Source organism: Podarcis erhardii (genome assembly GCF_964252035.2).
Source record: "Podarcis erhardii genome assembly, chromosome: 5".
Lineage (NCBI taxonomy): Eukaryota > Metazoa > Chordata > Lepidosauria > Squamata > Lacertidae > Podarcis > Podarcis erhardii.
Window position 1 is genome coordinate 7,279,880 of NC_138509.1, and position 19,465 is coordinate 7,299,344.

Genomic DNA, 19,465 nt, shown 5'->3' on the forward strand with positions numbered 1-19,465 from the left:
AAATAAAAGCACACATTCTACTTATGTAAAAACACCAGGCAGGCCCCACAAATACCCCAGAGATGCATTTTAAATAAACGGGCACATTCTACTCATGTCAAAACACGCTGATTCCCGGACCATCCGTGGCCTGGATTTAGAAGGTGATTGGGCCACATCTGGCCCCCAGGCCTTAGCTTGCCTACCTTTGATTTATATTTTATATATATATATATATATATATATATATGCAGGTTTTGGTGTCCTCGGGTGTCTTCCCGTGTAAAAGTTGGGGTGTCTAGGCGACGTTTCGACGAGGTCTCACTCGTCATCTTCAGGCTGGTGCTTTCGGCTTCTTGTTACTGGAACAGAGCAGGATCTCAGTGTTTGAGTTCCTATAAATACTGTAGAGGGGGTGTGGTGTATAGCCTCCAATGTTCTGGGCAGAGAGGAAGTTCCCAGGCTAGTGTGCCTTTTCTTCTTTTGTTCCTTAATTACTTGAGAGATATCTTGAGTGATTTCTTGAGTGATATCCTGAGTACCACTTAGGTGGGTCATTAGGTGTGGATTAGTTGTTAAAGTCTTTGTGTCTTGACCTCTTGAACTTTGTGAAGAGTTTTCCTGAGAAGATGGCTGTACTGTACTTAGTTGTGCTCTGGCTTGGCTTCGTGTATAGGGGCGAGCTGTGGTTTTGTGGCTTGTGTCAGCCAGGTCTGTGTAGGGATTGCAGGGGGGTGCAGCATCCGGAGGTGCCACCATGGATTGGCTACTGGATGGTGTCTGTAATTCATCTGTGGAGAGGGTCTGGGTTTGGGTCTGGTGTGGTTGATTGGTGTTGGCGTTCTGTGTGCCTCTGGATCTGGTGTCAGTTTTTGTGGGGAGGGCTAATTTCCAGATGTCTGGCAAGCGGGATGTGTCGTCACGCTTGTTCATGTTGTGAGGGTGTTTCTCTATCTCGATGGCTTCCATGATTATTCTCTTGTGGTGATGTTCCGTGTTAAAGAGCAATTTGGAATCTGCAAAATTAATTTCGTGTCCTGTTTCTTTCATGTGTTGGAAAAGAGAGGAAGTTTTTTCTTCTTTTTTGACGGCATTCTTGTGTTCTGCGATACGTGCATTTATTCGTCTGTTTGTTTGTCCAATGTACGTGGCTGGGCAGACTTTGCAGGGTATTTCATAGATCCCTTGGTTTTCCAACTGGATTTTATCCTTGGGGTTTCTGAGGATATTGGCTATTTTTTGGTTGGTGCAAAAGGCTGTTTTGATACACAAAGAAGGAACACCACTCCCCAAGATACACAAAGAAGGAACACCACTCAGACCAATAGTCAGCTCCATAGGCTCACCTCTACAAAATCTCGCTAAATTTCTCGCCAAGCAACTTCAGCCCTATGCAGAATCCATCTCTTCACACGTACCAAACTCCTTCCAGTTCATAGAAACAATCAAGAAGCAAAACCTACATCCTAATGACCTACTTGTGAGCTTCGATGTTGTATCTCTCTTCACACAAGTGCCCATTAATGAAGCCTTGACAGCTATTCAAAACAAATACAATCCCCCCGAATACATCTTGGACCTGACCAACCACTGCCTAACCAACACGTACTTCATCCACAATGGACAAAGATACAAACAGATAGAAGGAGCACCTATGGGATCACCCCTCTCACCGGTCATCGCAAACCTGTACATGGAACACTTTGAAACCAATGCTTTAGACAAGTCAGAACACAAACCCAAACTTTGGCTCAGATATGTTGACGACACCTTTGTAATTTGGCCACACGGGAAGGAAAAACTGGATAGCTTCCTCACACATCTCAACAACTTACACCCCAAAATACAATTCACTATGGAAATAGAAGCCAACAACCAACTTCCCTTCCTTGACGTCCTAATCTACAAAAAACCTGATGGCTCCCTAGGACACACTATCTACCGGAAAAAAACACACCAACCGCTACTTACATGCACAATCACACCACCACCCTGCACAAATAAACTCCGTAGCCAAGACTCTCATCTCCAGAACCAAACGCCTGGCTGACAAAGACCACTTGACAACTGAGTTACAGAATCTCTCAAACGTGTTAATTGCCAATGGATACCAGCAAAACAGGATTACGAAGCTAATCCAAAAGGAAACACCCCCCAAAAACCAAGACACCGAAGAAAACAATGGCATGGCCCTCCTTCCTTATATCAAGGGCACTACAGATAAAATTAGCAAAATCCTCCATAAACACAATATCAAAACAGCCTTTTGCACCAACCAAAAAATAGCCAATATCCTCAGAAACCCCAAGGATAAAATCCAGTTGGAAAACCAAGGGATCTATGAAATACCCTGCAAAGTCTGCCCAGCCACGTACATTGGACAAACAAACAGACGAATAAATGCACGTATCGCAGAACACAAGAATGCCGTCAAAAAAGAAGAAAAAACTTCCTCTCTTTTCCAACACATGAAAGAAACAGGACACGAAATTAATTTTGCAGATTCCAAATTGCTCTTTAACACGGAACATCACCACAAGAGAATAATCATGGAAGCCATCGAGATAGAGAAACACCCTCACAACATGAACAAGCGTGACGACACATCCCGCTTGCCAGACATCTGGAAATTAGCCCTCCCCACAAAAACTGACACCAGATCCAGAGGCACACAGAACGCCAACACCAATCAACCACACCAGACCCAAACCCAGACCCTCTCCACAGATGAATTACAGACACCATCCAGTAGCCAATCCATGGTGGCACCTCCGGATGCTGCACCCCCCTGCAATCCCTACACAGACCTGGCTGACACAAGCCACAAAACCACAGCTCGCCCCTATACACGAAGCCAAGCCAGAGCACAACTAAGTACAGTACAGCCATCTTCTCAGGAAAACTCTTCACAAAGTTCAAGAGGTCAAGACACAAAGACTTTAACAACTAATCCACACCTAATGACCCACCTAAGTGGTACTCAGGATATCACTCAAGAAATCACTCAAGATATCTCTCAAGTAATTAAGGAACAAAAGAAGAAAAGGCACACTAGCCTGGGAACTTCCTCTCTGCCCAGAACATTGGAGGCTATACACCACACCCCCTCTACAGTATTTATAGGAACTCAAACACTGAGATCCTGCTCTGTTCCAGTAACAAGAAGCCGAAAGCACCAGCCTGAAGATGACGAGTGAGACCTCGTCGAAACGTCGCCTAGACACCCCAACTTTTACACGGGAAGACACCCGAGGACACCAAAACCTGCATATATATATATATATATATATATATATATATATATATATAAAATATTTATTAAGGTTTTACAAAAAGCACATACATACATACAACATAGAAAAAGAAAACAGACATAGCAAACATACACAAAAGTAAACAAAAAATACACAATAAAACATAAAAAAAGATAATAAAAAACACAAAAAAGAAAAAATCCAATTTTTAACTTTATACTTATTTAGCCCTGTTTCTTGACTTCCTCACACCTCCCTTTTTTGTGTTCCCATTTGCCCAATCAAGTTCAACAAATCCTTGCCCTCTTTCAATTCTCATTGTTAATTATATAAATTGACCTATTATGTCTCCACTCTTTCTTCTCTTTTTGATTCGTTCTTACATATTCCTTATAGCTTAATCACTTATACCATGTTATTTAAATTTGACATAATATAGTTCTAATCTTTCACCCTTTTCTTAATTCATTTTTGCATGCTCTTTCTAACTTTGTCACTAATGCCATATTGTTTTTATATCCAACATCATTTTAGCATTCATAAATTTTACAATGTTTCTGCAAGTAGTCTTTGAACTTCTTCCAATCCTCTTCCACCGACTCTTCTCCCAGGTCTCGGATTCTGCCAGTCATTTCTGCCATCTCCATATAGTCAATTACTTGCATCTGCCATTCTTCCAGGGTGGGTAAATCTTGTGTCTTCCAATGCTTTCCGTGCCTACCTTTGATTTATAGCCACTAAAGAAAACACATAACCCTACCCCCCCCTTCACCTTTCCATCTGATCTCTCACATTTTTGTTCCTATACCTCTTGGTTTAAGAGCTCCCTCTTTTCTTCAAACCCCGATACAGCATAGAAGCCCCCTAAGGGTATCCCATGAAGAAGAAACTGCAATTAAATTTGCTCCAAGTCTGTAGTAGATTATTGACAAAATAAATGGGTGTTGACCATTTAGGGAGGAATGTTTTGGCTTGCCATAGAATCTTTCCCTGCCTGCTGCCGAGTTTCTCCACTCACGAGGAAGGACAAGGCTCCCCGCAGCCAGCGCCTTCCCAGATCTCCAGTGTTAAAGGCAAAGGTAAAGGGACCCCAGACAGTTAAATCCAGTCGCAAACGACTCTGGGGTTGCAGCATTCATCTCGCTTTACAGGCCAAGGGAGCTGGCATTTGTCCGCTCCGTAGACAGTTTTTCCGGGTCATGTGGTCAGCATGACTAAGCCGCTTCTGGCGAAACCACAGCAGCGTACGGAAACACCGTTTACCTTCCCGCCGGTGTGGTACCTCTTTATCTACTTGCACTTGACGTGCTTTTGAACTACTAGGTTGGCAGGAGCAGGGACCAAGCAACGGGAGCAGATCTTGTTGCAGGGATCCGAACCGCTGACTTTTGATCGGCGAGCCCTAGGCTCTGTAGTTTAGACCACAGCACCACCCACACATATCTCCAGCATTACAAAGGTTAATATGCATAAAACTCTGAAGGACATAAAAGCAGCAGCAGAAGGGTGATGCAATACACACAAACTTTTTAATAGCCTTGCAAAGGAAGCAGGGTTAGGGCGTCATCGGTTTGCAGCAAATCTCCATCGGTTTTCGCAGCATGGCAAATATGGTGCTCTTACAACTGAGAGCCACTTTTCTAAGGGCTCTTCCCACGATACTGTTGTAATACTTCAAGATCCACAACAATGGAGGTCGGATCATAGTTATTAAAAGTACTGCTGCCCTGTCATATAGTAGGTGTATGTTTTAGAGTGGATTTAGTCACAGCGGTAAGTGGGAGTAACTTAATACCAGGAGTGAGAAAGAAAGAAGTAGCCTAAGAAGAGGTGGAGTAAGAAAGGCAACTAGGATAGGCGTTTCTCACCTTTTTTAACAGCTCCTAACCAAGGTGGTGGATGCTGTATATTTGGACCTTCCTGAAATTCCCCCAGAGTCCATTTAATCCAGGGGTAGGCAACCTAAGGCCCATGGGCCACAAGCAGCCCACAGGGGTTGTTTAACCGCCCCTCGAGCAAGTCCCCATGCGCTGCGCTAAACTGGTGCGGCACGGGGATTTGCTTCCGTGGCGCCAGAAATCGCGAGTGCACGCTCCAGCCCACGGACAGATCTTCGCTGGAGTGAACCAGCCCAGGCAAGGTAAACCTTGCTGACCCCTGATCTTATCCTTCTGTTGGCCATTAAAGTGGGGGAAGACATTTTGGCAATGGAGAGGGGAACTTTCTAGGAATTTTCAGGATGCATACATACAATGGCAAGTAGTGATGGCAGAGGCTTTTTAAAAAAAAACTTATCCCATTTTTCTCAATTCCCCCTCCCCAGAAATCTCCAAATTTCCTCCCCATAGCCTCCCCATTTCCAAAGACAAAAGGTTTATGCTGCACTGTCAATGTATCAGTCTACCTTTTTGTGAAGTTCCCCAATTTAGAGTTCCTGGCTTAAAATACACTGACACTGAGATTGTTGAGATTTATGCTACTCAGATCAATAAGCTATTCTGCACCTTCTGAACTTTGTCTTGCTCCTGTCGGAGACAGCTGACTGAATGCCTCTGGAAAGCTTTTAAGCAGGGCTTTAAGCCAGTGGCTCTTCCCTATCTGCAATGTTGGGTTTTCAGAGAGACTGGCTGAGGGGATAAAATTAACCGTAATGAATTATAGATTTTGGTTTTCCAATGCTGTGTATTCACTTTACCTTTAAAGCTCAGTCGAAGCACGTTCTTTCCCTCAGAGAATTCTAGGCACTGTAGTTGGTTAAGGGTTGCTGGGAACCATAACTCTGTGAGGGTTAAACTACAGAGTCCAGGACCCTTTAAGAGGAAGAACGTGTTTCAGGTGTGCTTTAAAGGTATAGTATAGGAGAAGAGTTGGTGGAAGAAGATTGGAAGAAATTTAAAGACTATTTACAGAAACACTGCAAAATTATTGAATGTTAATGATGTAGTTTTAGCAATAAGGCAAAAGGAATATGTAAAAATGGATTGATACTAGATGAAAATTTGAAGTTATTATATGTGAAGATAAGAAATTAAGGGTAAACAAAGAGGGTATGGATTCGCTGAACTAATTATTAAATGGAATACAAAAAAGGGAGGTGTGAGGAAGTCATGAAAATAAGTAAATGAGTGGTAAGATAAGAGAAAGAGGGATTCATTTTTAACGGTTTTTATTTTTCTTTACTATTTTTTCCTTTTTGGTTATGCATCTCCTGTATTCTTTCTTTCATTATTTCTGTAACCTTTTTTCTTGTTGAAAAATTTGAATAAATATTATTATTTTTTTTAAAAAAATAAAGGTATAGTATATACACAGCCTTATCCTCTGTGATAATTTATTAAATCCATTTTATAGCCCTCAGAAATGGGGATAGTCGCTGCATCTTGTGGCTGTTAATGTTAATTACGCATTGTGTGAAGAAGTAGGTCTTTTTGTGTTGTGAACCTACCATCGCTGGGTGAGCCCAGGGACTTCGCTTTCCTCCTTTACATCCCATTCCTGCCTCTGTTTAACTTTTATATGAATTTCTGCATGTTCTGTGTGTATGTAGATCCACTGATCATGCGTAATGTACTGATGCTTTGGCTGAAATCCTAGGACTAGGCTTTTAAGTATTTCCCCTCAGTTTCCCTTCATGTGCAGAACACCTGTCAATTGCTCGTCAGCTACCAATTTATTTATTGTCTTTTAGCAATGTCTCTGAGGTTTTTTTGATGTGTGATCCAAGGTCTGTTTACTAGCAGCCTGAATCCAATAGAAAAAGACTATAGTCATATGCTGTAGCGAGAAATCTGGAACATTCTCAGCCTAAAATAGGATTAATTTGAAACATTTCATTTAGTGAAACTTTATAAGGTCCAGCTTTACTTGGCTTACTCAGCCAATGTTTGGTATGTGTTCTTCAACTTATAGAACCCCAGAATGCCTTGTATTTCCTCTAGTATTTTATAATTGTGCTCATAAAGTCAGGAAAAGGGCATTGCAGAGATCTGATTCATTCTTTTCATCTGGTGCTAAATGTATTAGCCCTAATGTTAAATTGGGCAACATCTCTGGTTTCTTGTAATTATTCTAACAAACCAAAGCAATACCATATGTAGTATTCTGTTTTGCTTTATTTTCTGGGTAGCTCTCTCTCTCTCTCTTCTCTTCCTCTCCCCGCCCCCAACCAGATTGCATAACAAATAATCAGACAATTTCTCTTCTTCAAACATATAGCACTTGGAAACATGGATTCCTTCCAATGAACCCTGCAAGATCTGCATGTGTCTAGAAAATAAGACCATCAGCTGTGCCATTCAGCCTTGTCCAACCCCCCAGCGTAAGTCAAGAATTCCCACCCTTCGAAAAAGACATAACACTTCCTTTACCATCTAAACCTTCCCTGCTTTTTCATGGATTAAGCTGTCGGTCCGACATTACCTGTACTTCCACCCCATGGCCCTGCCTTCTACGTGCACCCTGTAAAACACACTTAAAACATGTGTGCAGACCTTTGTGTTAAACACATGAAGATGTGAAAATGAGCCCATATGCCCCTTTGGGATGTTGGGATGGATGGAGTTTGCATGCCCATCCCTCCCTATCCTCTGTTTTAAGTCCACTTGTGTTCAGTTAAAAGCCTGAGCAGGGCTAATTGCTCTTGCACATTGTGGAAAGGCAAGAGCAAGGCACAGAACCACTGGAAGAGACTTTTCAGGAGCTTCATTAATTCCTATACCCATGGCCGGTCCACTCATATGGCAAGGTGAGGTGACTACCTCAGGCAGCAGATCCACAGGGGCAGCAGATCATGATGTAGATCTTCACTCACTTTTTCTTCCCCTATGGGGAGGGAGGTTCCATCTTGTGATTTGCCTCGGGTGCCAGGTCATTGATTTCATCTGTGAAGCTCTCACTACTAGGCAGGGCCAGTTTTTAAAATATATATAGGGCCTGGCCATCTATGAGAAATATACCGCAATTCTGGCCTCCAGGAGAGTGGCCCTTGAGGGAAAGTTTGGCAGTTCTTGCTTTGAGTATTAATGGAAGTGGCTTATTGTTTCCCTCTTGTTGTAGCTCCTGCTTGTGGTTCCTGTGAAATTCCAAGATTACGAAGGGATTCTGAGCAGTGCTGCCCGTTCTACGAATGCGGTGAGTCTCTGGGGGAGGTTGTATGCACAGACCCTCCAAGTGTCCCTATTTTCCAGGGACAGCCTTTATTTAAAGAAGCCATCCCGCTTTCTGATTTGATCCTGGATGAAATATACTCGGAGTCAAGTGTGGATTTCATGCTCTTTATTCAGCTCATAGTAGTGAGGAATGAAAGTTCCCCCAAAATATCTGCTTTATATACATTATTTACACAATGGGCCGCACATGATTGGCTAATTCCTGGATTGTCCTGTAGGCCAATCAGGTTGTGGATTCACTTCCTCCTGAAGCTGGATTGGGTGGCTCCTGCAGACCAATCATACTGCTGCATTGTTCTAGGACCAATCAGACTGCTGCATTTTGGATCCTATTGTTCTAGGACCAATCAGACTGCTGCATTTGGATCCTATTCAACTCAGTACATAACACTGGAATTTCCCGCTTTTCCTTATTTTCATTGAAGAAATGTGGGAGGGTATGTAGTTATCCAACCCCCAAGCCACCTGAAGGCAATCCTGTGTAGGGAAGGTTTTTTCCGAATGTTTATTGTGTTTTTATATATGTTGCAAGCTGCCTGGAGTACTGGGGCAACCCAGTAAGATATGTAGGGTACAAATAGGAAAATTGTGTGGCCAGGCGGAGACCCCCCCCCCCCGACCCCAGGCAACCCCCAGGAGGAATAATGACTCATGGCAACGTGTTATGGGATTAAAATTGGCCACAGCTTTACTAAATTCTCAGATGTAGGGAGACCTTGGCTCAGGCATTGGGCATTTATCCCTCCCAGACCCTAGCCGGGGATCTGGGGAACATCAGGGTTATCCAAACTGTGTGGGGATTGGGCTGGCTCTGAAAATGCATAACGCTTGATTCCTTCCATTTTATGTTTTCTGTTTTTAGTCTGTGACCTGGTCAGTTGCAAAATGCCACCTGTACCTCATTGTGAAGATGGTCTCCAGCTTTTGCAGACGAATCCTGGAAAATGCAGGCCAGATTATGCATGTGGTAAAATTCCTTTGAAACATCAAATACTGGTTTTACTTACTTATGCAATTCTTTCTGGTGCATGTTTGTGTGTTTATGTGTATGAATGAGCATATGAGATGTGCTCTGTGAGCTCGATTTATTTTTGTGGTGTTTATCTTGATTGCTGGTGGTGGGTCTTTTTTTTTAAAAAAAAAATACAATTATTTGTTTTTGCTTGTTTCTTAATAAATTAATTACTGTTTTCACATTGTATTCACTGCCCTGAGAACATTAGCTTTTGGGCAACATACAAATACTGTTCTTTAAAAAAAAAAAAAAGCAAATGCTCCTTTTGCAGCTTGTGTTAAGTTGTGGGTGAACATATCAGACGACACAACGATTCTTCAAACAGCTCTTGTTTATTCAGAGGCCAGAACAGAACTGAGCTGAAGGGCTCAGTCAGCCTGCTTATAGAGAGCTCCAGTACTACGTTACTGTAGCAACTTTCTAAAACTATCCAATCACTGAACGTCACTTTCGATCCTTCATTTGCATAACTATCTACAGTATCCACCTGCTGGCCCAGGGTGAGAACTTCAGTACATAACAGCTTGCTTGTTGCATAGCCTTGTTTGTTTCTGGATTTTTTGTTTCCTAGTGTGCAAAAAAGAGGATTGCGACCCACAGCCAATTGCTCCCTGCCCACCTCACCGGAAGCTTACTATTAAGAAGACTCAGTGCTGTGATGAATTTCAGTGTGCTTGTGACTGTGTCAATTCAACAGTGGCTTGCCCTGCTGGATACTTATCAACAACTCTCACTAACGACTGTGGCTGCACATCTACCACCTGCAACCCCGACAAGGTATAATGAATTGTCCCAGCTGCCCATGAAGAATGACTTTGTTGACAAGGCTCGCACCATGCATGGGCTATTCCTGCCCATCTCACCCAGACCATCTCCTTTATTCCCATCAAGATGCTACCTTTGCAGAGTTTGTGCAAGTCAGGGGCTGGAATTGTGCCTCCCTCTACCCATCTTCCACCAGCTCTGGTGTATCCAACCCAAATCCAGCTGTTATCTCAACATTGTATCATTTTGCAAAAGGGGTGTAATGCATAGGGCTCCATCAGAATACGAGGATAACATCAAAAGGAGATGGTTGTTATCAGGGCCGCATTTAGGTTTGATGAGGCCCTAAGCTACTGAAGGTAATGGGGCCCTTTATATGTCCAGCTGTCCTTTGTCAACAACAAATTGTCACTGTTTTTGTGTTGAATGTATGCTATATGGTAATTTATGGACCTAATAGGTATCTAAAGCCACTTGCACATAACAAAATACGTATTTTATCAAAGTGGTATTTTAGGGAGCAGGCTAGCAGGTGGGGCCCATTACTCACACCGTAGGAGCCTACACAACACAAAACACTGTTGCTGTATGTAGGTTTTATTTTATTTGTTTTTTATCTTATATTTTGGGAATGTACATCCAGGGGTTTTTTTCTCTTTCATTTTTGGGGGGCCCCCAAAGAGGCTGGGGCCCTAAGCTATAGCTTGTTTAGCTTATAAGTAAATCCGGCACTGGTTGTTATGGAAGGCAAACTCTGGCATGCTAAATGCCAATGTTTGTTTTTGAATCCTATCCTAAGTTTCTTTGTAAAAGAATTCAAAACTGCTCTGGGGGTTGCTAAAATACATAACACACAATAAATGCAAAACAAAAAACAAAAAAATACAAAGCAAGATGTACTGAAATCAGAATTATTTAATAAAACTGATAGCAGATTGTAGGCGCTTCCAGACAGTCCGTTTATTGAGCATTCATTCTGATTTTTTTGCAGGGAGATTAGATGACATTTCATGAAAGCAAGTGTCATTCCATACTTTCCAGTGCATTTCTCTATCTCATGCCCCATATCAGAAAAAAAATGTGGTGTTTTGGGGGACCAGATTAGTTGTGCAAGCTTCTTGCTGAAGTGGTTTAAGTTTGCTAAAATGTTTTGCAAATATATAAAACAGTTGCTGGGACCCATTGTATCTGCATCAGCATAAGGAGGATTAAACTGAGAGTTTGCCCTGAAAACAAACTCAAAGCTTCCACAATTGCACATTGTGAGGGATGTTAGCAACGGTGAACAAACTGATATGCCTGTTGTCATACAAGAATATACATGTTGTCATACATACACCTGACTACCTGATAAATCGGGTCCTCCCTTAAAGAGGGCACGTGTTGCGGTGAGACCTGGCAACCAAACCGTGTTGTGGGTGGCTACGATTGGATAGCCACAACACCCAGTTGGTAGGTCCCTTGATGCTGGGTTTAATCAAGCCAATGGGATGCAGCCTGAATGGATCAAGGGACCTATTTATGCCCATGCACATGACCCCGAGCTTCCTCTTTTGGCTCGTGCATCGGACCACCCGCCCACCTCTCCCTATATTTAGGGCTGTGCGCTTGACCTTGCTATGCCATCGTGTGTCGTCTGGCGTTGGGACAGGGGCATGGCAGGAATTTTCCCCACTTGGCTGATTGGCTGGTGCCATTTGGGTTTCGCCTGCCGCATAGCAAATCCTCACAACTTGTAAGGTTGCGGATAGGCTCTGGTTCAGGTGATAGGGATGGGAGAACACTCTTGCCATCCCTATGTGAAGGATATTCTGTTAAAGGAATCCAGGGACTCATTGGTTTGGTCAACCCCTGAGAGGGGGTTGAGCCCGTGTCTGAGTCCAGGGGGACCCTTGGGTGGTGGAATTAGCCTGTTCCCGGCTTTCCTCTTATCCAGGTGTTCACCCTTGGCTGACCTATGCTGGTGCCCTGGGTCAGCGCTACCTGCAACAGTGCAGGGAGCTAGTCGAACCAGAGCCTATGCAACCACTCATTTTTCTGTAATCAATAAAGTTGTGGCCTAAATTCTGCCAAAAACCAAACCAAAATTTGAGTCTTGTCTGAATTTATTTAAGGGGGAGGTTTAAAGGTCTGAACACGCAAAGGAATTCTTGCAACACAGCAAAATCCTATGAGAACACTTGGTGTGCAGTTTTCTGTGAAGTAAGTGTCATGTTTTAATTATTGGCAGGTTTGCGTCCATCAAAATGTTGTCTATCCTATTGGGAAGATTTGGGAGGAAGGCTGCACAGAATGTTCTTGCACAGATATGGAAGATGCTGTTACCGGGCTTCGAATTACAGAATGCCTTGAGAAGGAGTGCAATAAGATTTGCCCACCGGTATGTAAAACTCCAAGATCTTCATTCGAATAGCAGTTCTGTCTAATGGGGAAATTGCACACTTGCATAACTGCTGCGAAGCAGATGGCCTAAAGGCGGCAAGGCTGTTCTTAGAAAGCACCCTTCTTCCTATGGCCCTGTTAGTCTTCTGTAGGGACGGGAAAGAAATTCGATTCAGACCCAATTTGCACATTTGGAAACAATATAAGAACTTCTTTGAAGTTCTCATTTCTCCAATATATTATGGTAAAGTACCATAAAATGCACATATAAGTGAAAGCAAAATTAAAAATGCACAATATTATAGAAAATTTCTAACAGAACTTTGTAAACAAGCATGCCTATGTTAGGAGAAATTAGCATTAAAATGCTGGTGGTTTTCATGATTCTCAAACTGATGTGGAAGAAGTGAATTTAAGATTGGAAAAATGAGAAACCGAGAGAAACAGAAAACGGGCAGATCCGCTCATCGCTGAACTTCTTTCCCTTTCCCACTGCAGCTTCTACTCTAAATGGAATGGTTGGCTGATTTGCATACCTAACACTTTATATTTGTTGGTCTTTGGTAACAAAGTAGTTTAGTTTCATTTCATAACTACCGACCGGTGAGCTTGACATCGATACGAGGCAAGGTCCTAGAACAGATAATGTGAGCACTTAGAAAAGAATGCTGTGATTACTAAGATACAGCATGGATTTCTCAGAATTAAGTCACCCACCCATCTTCAAAATTTGCAGTTAGCCGCTTGGTGCTACAAAACCTCAAGTTCAAAATAATCTAACAAAATATAAAAAATACCAAATATATAAAATATTTTTGAAAAACCGCTAAAATATTCAGTGTGAAGACTTGTGCAGTACAGTAATAATTTCACTTGCGTAGCTGTAAGCATAGCAAACATAAAAAGGCATTCAGAGCTGAACCACACACTTGGCTCTTAATTTCCTGGCTGTCAACACAAACAAGGAAACATGCAACGGAACATAATTTTTCTCGTGTAATAGCAAAAAGCACAAAAGGTCATCAAAAGGTAACTTCTAAAAGTGGATCTGAGGCTTTTAAAACCATATTTGGTATGGTTTGCCTTCCTTCTGCTCCCTGGAGTGAGGCCTCATTGTTCATGGCACACAATGTAGGACACTGAACATATATCGCATAGGGACCTGTGCTAGCTCTGGCGCAACTGGGCGTGGGAAATGTTCCTTCACAGTCTCCTCTTAACCTAAAACTTTTTCCATGGTTTCATTCCCCTCCAGACCATAATGCAGAAGAAGACCTAGACCTGCACATTCTCTCAGTTGTATAATAAAACAAATTCATTAATACATCGCAAACCAGTGTTGTATTAAATGTTCCTAGCCAGGTTATAAAATCTGACACCTATTGCTTGCCTAATATTAATAAAGCAATTTTAACTCTGGCTTCTGTTGTTTTCTGCGAGGCCGGTTGCCAGTTACAGTTGGTTTCACGCTCCAGATTCCCTGGCTGTGTGTGGGTTGTGGCAGGTAGTAAAAAAGTTAAGAACTGACACCAAGAAAACTCCTTTGCAGACAATCTAGTATGCAGCCAACAGAATTTAATAACAGGCTAGCACTGCACTCTTCTTGTGCACATGAGCAGAGCTGGTAGCATGTTTGCTGGATTTTCAAAAACTTGAGGTGCTGCCAAATCTCATTTTAAACTCCCTTTACTTTAAAGAGCAGGTTTGCTGGGGGCACTTTTGCTAGGGAGCCACTTATAAAAAAAGACAAAAAAACACATTTCCACAAATGATTATGAGCTATCCACACTCCCTATTGTCAGTTTAAAAACCATTTTCATTCCAATCCCCAAAACAGATTTTTAAACTCCAGGGTGCTTAAAATGTAGCAGGAGAAGTTCTGTGGCGGAAACTCAGAGGGGAAAAAAGTCCAAAAAGTCCAGGTGTGTTCACAGATGGTTCCTGTGTGCTCTTTTGGATCATGGACATTATAACTTTTAGCTGGGAAGTCCAAGGGACAGTGTAAAAATTATTTGTTGCAGGAGGGATGTTTTTCTGCTCTAAACCAAATCCACCATCTACTTCTAAAACATTAAATTTAGAATGTTTCTGTGCTGAGGAGTACTAAAATGTTTTATCTGAGGATTTAAACCTAGATAAGATTTTCAGTTTTTGCTAAAGCCTTTCCTTGCTTTCCTTGCGGGTGGCGCTGAGGGTTAAACCACTGTGCTGCTTGGGCTTGCCGATCAAACGATTGGCAGTTCAAATCTCTGCAACGGAGTGAGCTCCTGTTGTTCGCTCCCAGCTCCTGCCAACCTAGCAGTTCAAAAGCACATCAAAGCGCAAGTAGATAAACAGGTACCGCTCTGGTGGGAAGGTAAATGGTGTTTCCGTGCGCTGCTCTGGTTTCACCAGAAGCGGCTTAGTCATGCTGGCCACATGACCTGGAAAAACTGTCTGTGGACAAACGCTGGCTCCCTCAGCCAATAAAGCGAGATGAGCGCCGCAACCCCAGAGTCGTCCACAACTGGACTTAATCGTCAGGGGTCCCTTTACCTTTACCTCCCTTGCTTTAATGAAATACAGGGTTGTCTTTTTCAAAGGGGAGATCAAATAATATTTTCTGTACATACCCTCAGCCGGGGGTAGCCAAGATGGCCTCCTCTGGATATTGTTGGGCCTGCAGCTTGGCATCTTGGATCTTTGGACACACTGCTTGGGGCTTATGAGAGTAATAACCCTACACGGTATGGAGGACACCATGTTGACTTCCCCTTCCCGAAGCCATAGGTTCGAATTAGGGCCAACACATTATAGAATGAAAGCCTTGGCAAAACACCGTTTCAGAAGCTGTTCTCAGAATGAGTGGCAGCATAGAATCCCATCTCCCTCTTTTCTGTTTCAGCACCCCCCCCCAATATATTTTTTAAAAAAACCTGGGGCCAGCATGAAGCCGAGCACAGCTGGACTTCAGTGCCTGCCTCCATCTCCTCTTGCTCCAGCCGTGGAGGGGAAGGAGGCAGTGGCAGAGTATATGTCTGCGCTGCCCAGGGCGGGCGCGCTCCTGATGGGGGCGTGATGTGGAGGGTGCCCTCCCAGGCCTGGGCTAGCTGCTCTGGCACCCGGAGCAGTGCACGTGCACTGCAGCCAGGGACGGAGCGAGCCACGACTCCTAAGCCTCCCCCAAGCTGTCAAAATGAAGGGGGAAGGGGGGAATTCCACTGGCAAAGCGACGCAGCTCCTCCCCTTACCCCGACGGCTCGGGGTAGGCTTGGGAGTTGTGGGTGGGTGGCGCACCGAATGCCACCCCCCTCAGTGAGGGCACCTGGGGCAACCCGCTCCCACCGCCCCCTTCCTACGCCCCTGGAAGGAGGAGGAAGCAATCTCTGGCTGGTGGTGGCGGCAGGTGATGGAGGAAGAGGCACCAGTGATGGAAGCCACGCTGCTGCCATGTTCCTGGTCCCTCCAACATCCTGATGCATGGAACACCCCCCCAATCTATCTCACAAGTTGGCTCTGCACTAATTATATGCTAATTATGCTGAAGTGTTGATTGTTGGGTACGATGAGCAGTGAATTCAGGGTCAAGCAGTCTTCTGATTCCTTCACAAAATACAAAGGAACAACTCCTAATCTGTGTGGGTGATGAGGTTAGCATGTACCGCCATACATTCCAGGCTGGCTTGCATGAAACACTTACTGTGTAGAAGTATTTTCAGAAAAGAACTTCTAGGGCAGGCATGGGCAAACTTGGCCTGCCAGATGTTTTGGGACTACAATTCCCATCATCCCTGACCACTGGTCCTGTTAGCTAGGGATGATGGGAGTTGTAGTCCCAAAACATCTGGAGGGCTGTTTGCCTATGCCTGGCTTAGAAGCATACCTGCACATTTTCTTTCATAATTAGAGACTTAGCCCTTGTCCCCTTTTTAAAGGAAGCTCAGAGTCCGGTGCCTCTGCCAGGGGTGCTTTGCACCTGTAGCCATCGGGTTGGTGACCCTATGTTTAAACCAACATTTAGCTTTAGAGGCAAATCAGCCTTCTGTAACACATATCAGATTGCTAATGCAGCCTTGTGAAATGGACTTTGAGCAAGGAAGCAATGATAGCTTCATTCTCCCTTTCCTTTGCAAAGAGTGCTGTGTTGTGGGCTGGGTGGTCCATAAACCAACAAAGATGCCACATAAATCTTCTCTATCTAGCCTGCTGCTATTGCTAAGTTAGCCACAAGGTGGAGAATTGCCTGGACCAAAATGCCTTCTGGAGATTCGTAAGCATGATATGTGTGCACATCTTAAAACACAGCAATCATATAAAGTGGGTGACAACTTTGAAACCCTCCATGCAGAAACAAAATAACAAAGCATTTATTTATTTATATGCTTTCTTGATTCTTTCTTCCTGGAAATTGCATTAATTATATATAACCACTTTTAAAGCAGAATAATTGCCCTATTCCTATTCTGATTTTCAGAAATAAACACTTTAATCATACACACATTGAATCATATGTAAATTGACAGTTAAATATTTCTCAACCCTTTGGACCAGTGTGTGACATAGGAAAACTAGAATATTTGCTTCACGTGACGCATTATTAGTGTAATAGAGGTTGACCATGAAATCTATGAGTTTAATCACTAATATTTCAGTTTGATAGTTTTATTTGAAGTCACAAACTTCCCCCAGATGTTCAACATGAGTGTAAAAGGACTTACCATTAGATGCACTAAAGATCAAAAGGGCCTTTATTTAAAGGAATGCTAGCATTTTTAAAAAAAAGCACATTTAATTTTTAAATAAAATATTTAACAAGTTAAAAAGAAAGGCATTGCCAGGATTGAAGGCATTAATACATGAAATACCAAGTCACCTTATATTTTGAAGACTTAGTATTATTCATTTATCACATTAGAAGTACTCAAAGCAGTTTGCATACATTTGCTTTGTAATCATTACAACTGTGTAAGATAGGCCAGTTTTATTATCCCATATTATAGAGGGGAAATGGAGACTGAATGGTTGCATTCAGTTGCCTTATAGGAAAGAATGTCGATTCAGACGAAGGTTAGTAGATGTAGAGCTTTATTTTATATCACCTTCCTTTCAAACAGACATACTAGTATTCTTCCTCCCAGATTTCCCCCTTTCCTGCTAATCTGTTATAAGTCTTGGGGTAAATTAGTGTGTGCTTAGCCCATGGATGCAGGCGGGGCTGTGGGTTAAACCACAGAGCCTAGGACTTGCCAATCAGAAGGTTGGCAGTTCGAATCCCCACAACGGAGTGAGCTCCCATTGCTTGGTCCCAGCTCCTGCCAACCTAGCAGTTCGAAAGCACATTAAAGTGCAAGTAGATAACTAGGTACCGCTCCGGCGGGAGGGTAAACGGCGTTTCCGTGCACTCTGGTTTCCATCACAGTGTCCCGTTGCGCCAGAAGCAGTTCAGTCCTTCTGGCCACGTGGCCTGGAAAGCTGTCTGCGGACAAAGGCTAGCTCCCTCGGCCTGAAAGTGAAATGAGCGCCGCAACCCCAGAGTCGCCTTTGACTGGATTTAACCATCCAGGGGTCTTTTACCTTTTTACTGCGTAAACGGATGAAACTAGAGATTAAGCATTTGTTACAGCTTCATTTTGAAGCAAATCAGTTCCATGACAGACCTCAGAAGACAGGCAATAACTGGACTACATACTTCTCTGGTGTGATTTTTATAAAATGTGAAGAAAATTTCATATTTTAGGGGGGAGGATACAGAAAAGCATGCGAAGATGAATATTTCAATCATAAAACACATCCAAAACACAAAATTTCAGGGGATGTGCATAAACATGTGTGCAATTTAAAAGCAATTGTGTGTGTGTTTAATGCTCAGAAAATGAGACAGAACAGATTTACAGTTGAATACATGCAACACTGGCCCAGACTGGAAATTGGCTGATGCTTCCAGCTGGCTCCCTTGGCCTGAAAGCGAGATGAGCGCCACAACCCCATAGTCACCTTTGTCTGGACTTAACCGTCCAGGGGTCCTTTACCTTTTACCCAGGAGATAAGATAAAGGCAGGAGCAACAGGAAATACAGAATGGGCAGAGGAGCAGGGTTACCTTGTCGTGGCTCCTGTTTGCTCCATCTCCTCTGCCTGACCCAGAGAGACTTTCCTAAACTGTGGGGTTGTCCTTGGACAGATGCATTGCAGCAGATTCCACATCCTTCCTTCAGTCTTAGTCTGACCCCAGGTATTTTCATATAAAGACCAGAACATGTTGTTGTTCTTGCTTAGTCGTTTAGTCGTGTCCAACTCTTCGTGACCCCTTGGACCAGAGCATGCCAGGCACTTCTGTCTTCCACTGCCTCCCACAGTTTGGTCAAACTCATGTTGGTAGCTTCGAGAACACTATCCAACCATCTCATCCTCTGTTGTCCCCTTCTCCTTGTGCCCTCCATCTTTCCCAACATCAGGGTCTTTTCCAAGGAGTCTTCTCTTCTCATGAGGTAGCCAAAGTATTGGAGCCTCAGCTTCACGATCTGTCCTTCCAGTGAGTACTCAGGGCTGATTTCCTTCAGAATGGAGAGGTTTGATCTTCTTGCAGGCCATGGGACTCTCAAGAGTCTCCTCCAGCACCAGAATTCAAAAGCATCCATTCTTTGGCAATCAGCCTTCTTTATGGTCCAGCTCTCACTTCCATACATCACTACTGGGAAAACCATAGCTTTAACTATACGGGCCTTTGTTGGCAAGGTGATGTCTCTACTTTTTAAGATGCTGTCTAGGTTTGTCATTGCTTTTCTCCCAAGAAGCAGGCAATGACATTAAAAAAAGCAGTTCAAACAAAGCCATAATAACACTCGAAACACAGATATGTCCAAAAACCGCCAGGAAAAAGAAATATAGTTTCAGCAGTTGGCGGTAAGCAAATAGTGAGACTTT

General features: G+C 43.3%; 1 protein-coding gene across 1 annotated transcript in view; it reads left to right on the forward strand.

Moving 5' to 3' along the window:
- Positions 1-19,465, forward strand: part of VWF (von Willebrand factor) — a 164,488-nt gene that overhangs the window by 116,007 nt on the left and 29,016 nt on the right. The window contains exons 39-43 of the mRNA XM_081860930.1: positions 7,449-7,551; positions 8,289-8,363; positions 9,264-9,368; positions 9,988-10,193; positions 12,412-12,561. Of these exons, the coding sequence (XP_081717056.1) occupies positions 7,449-7,551; positions 8,289-8,363; positions 9,264-9,368; positions 9,988-10,193; positions 12,412-12,561 (639 nt within the window). The remainder of the gene's footprint in view (positions 1-7,448; positions 7,552-8,288; positions 8,364-9,263; positions 9,369-9,987; positions 10,194-12,411; positions 12,562-19,465) is intronic.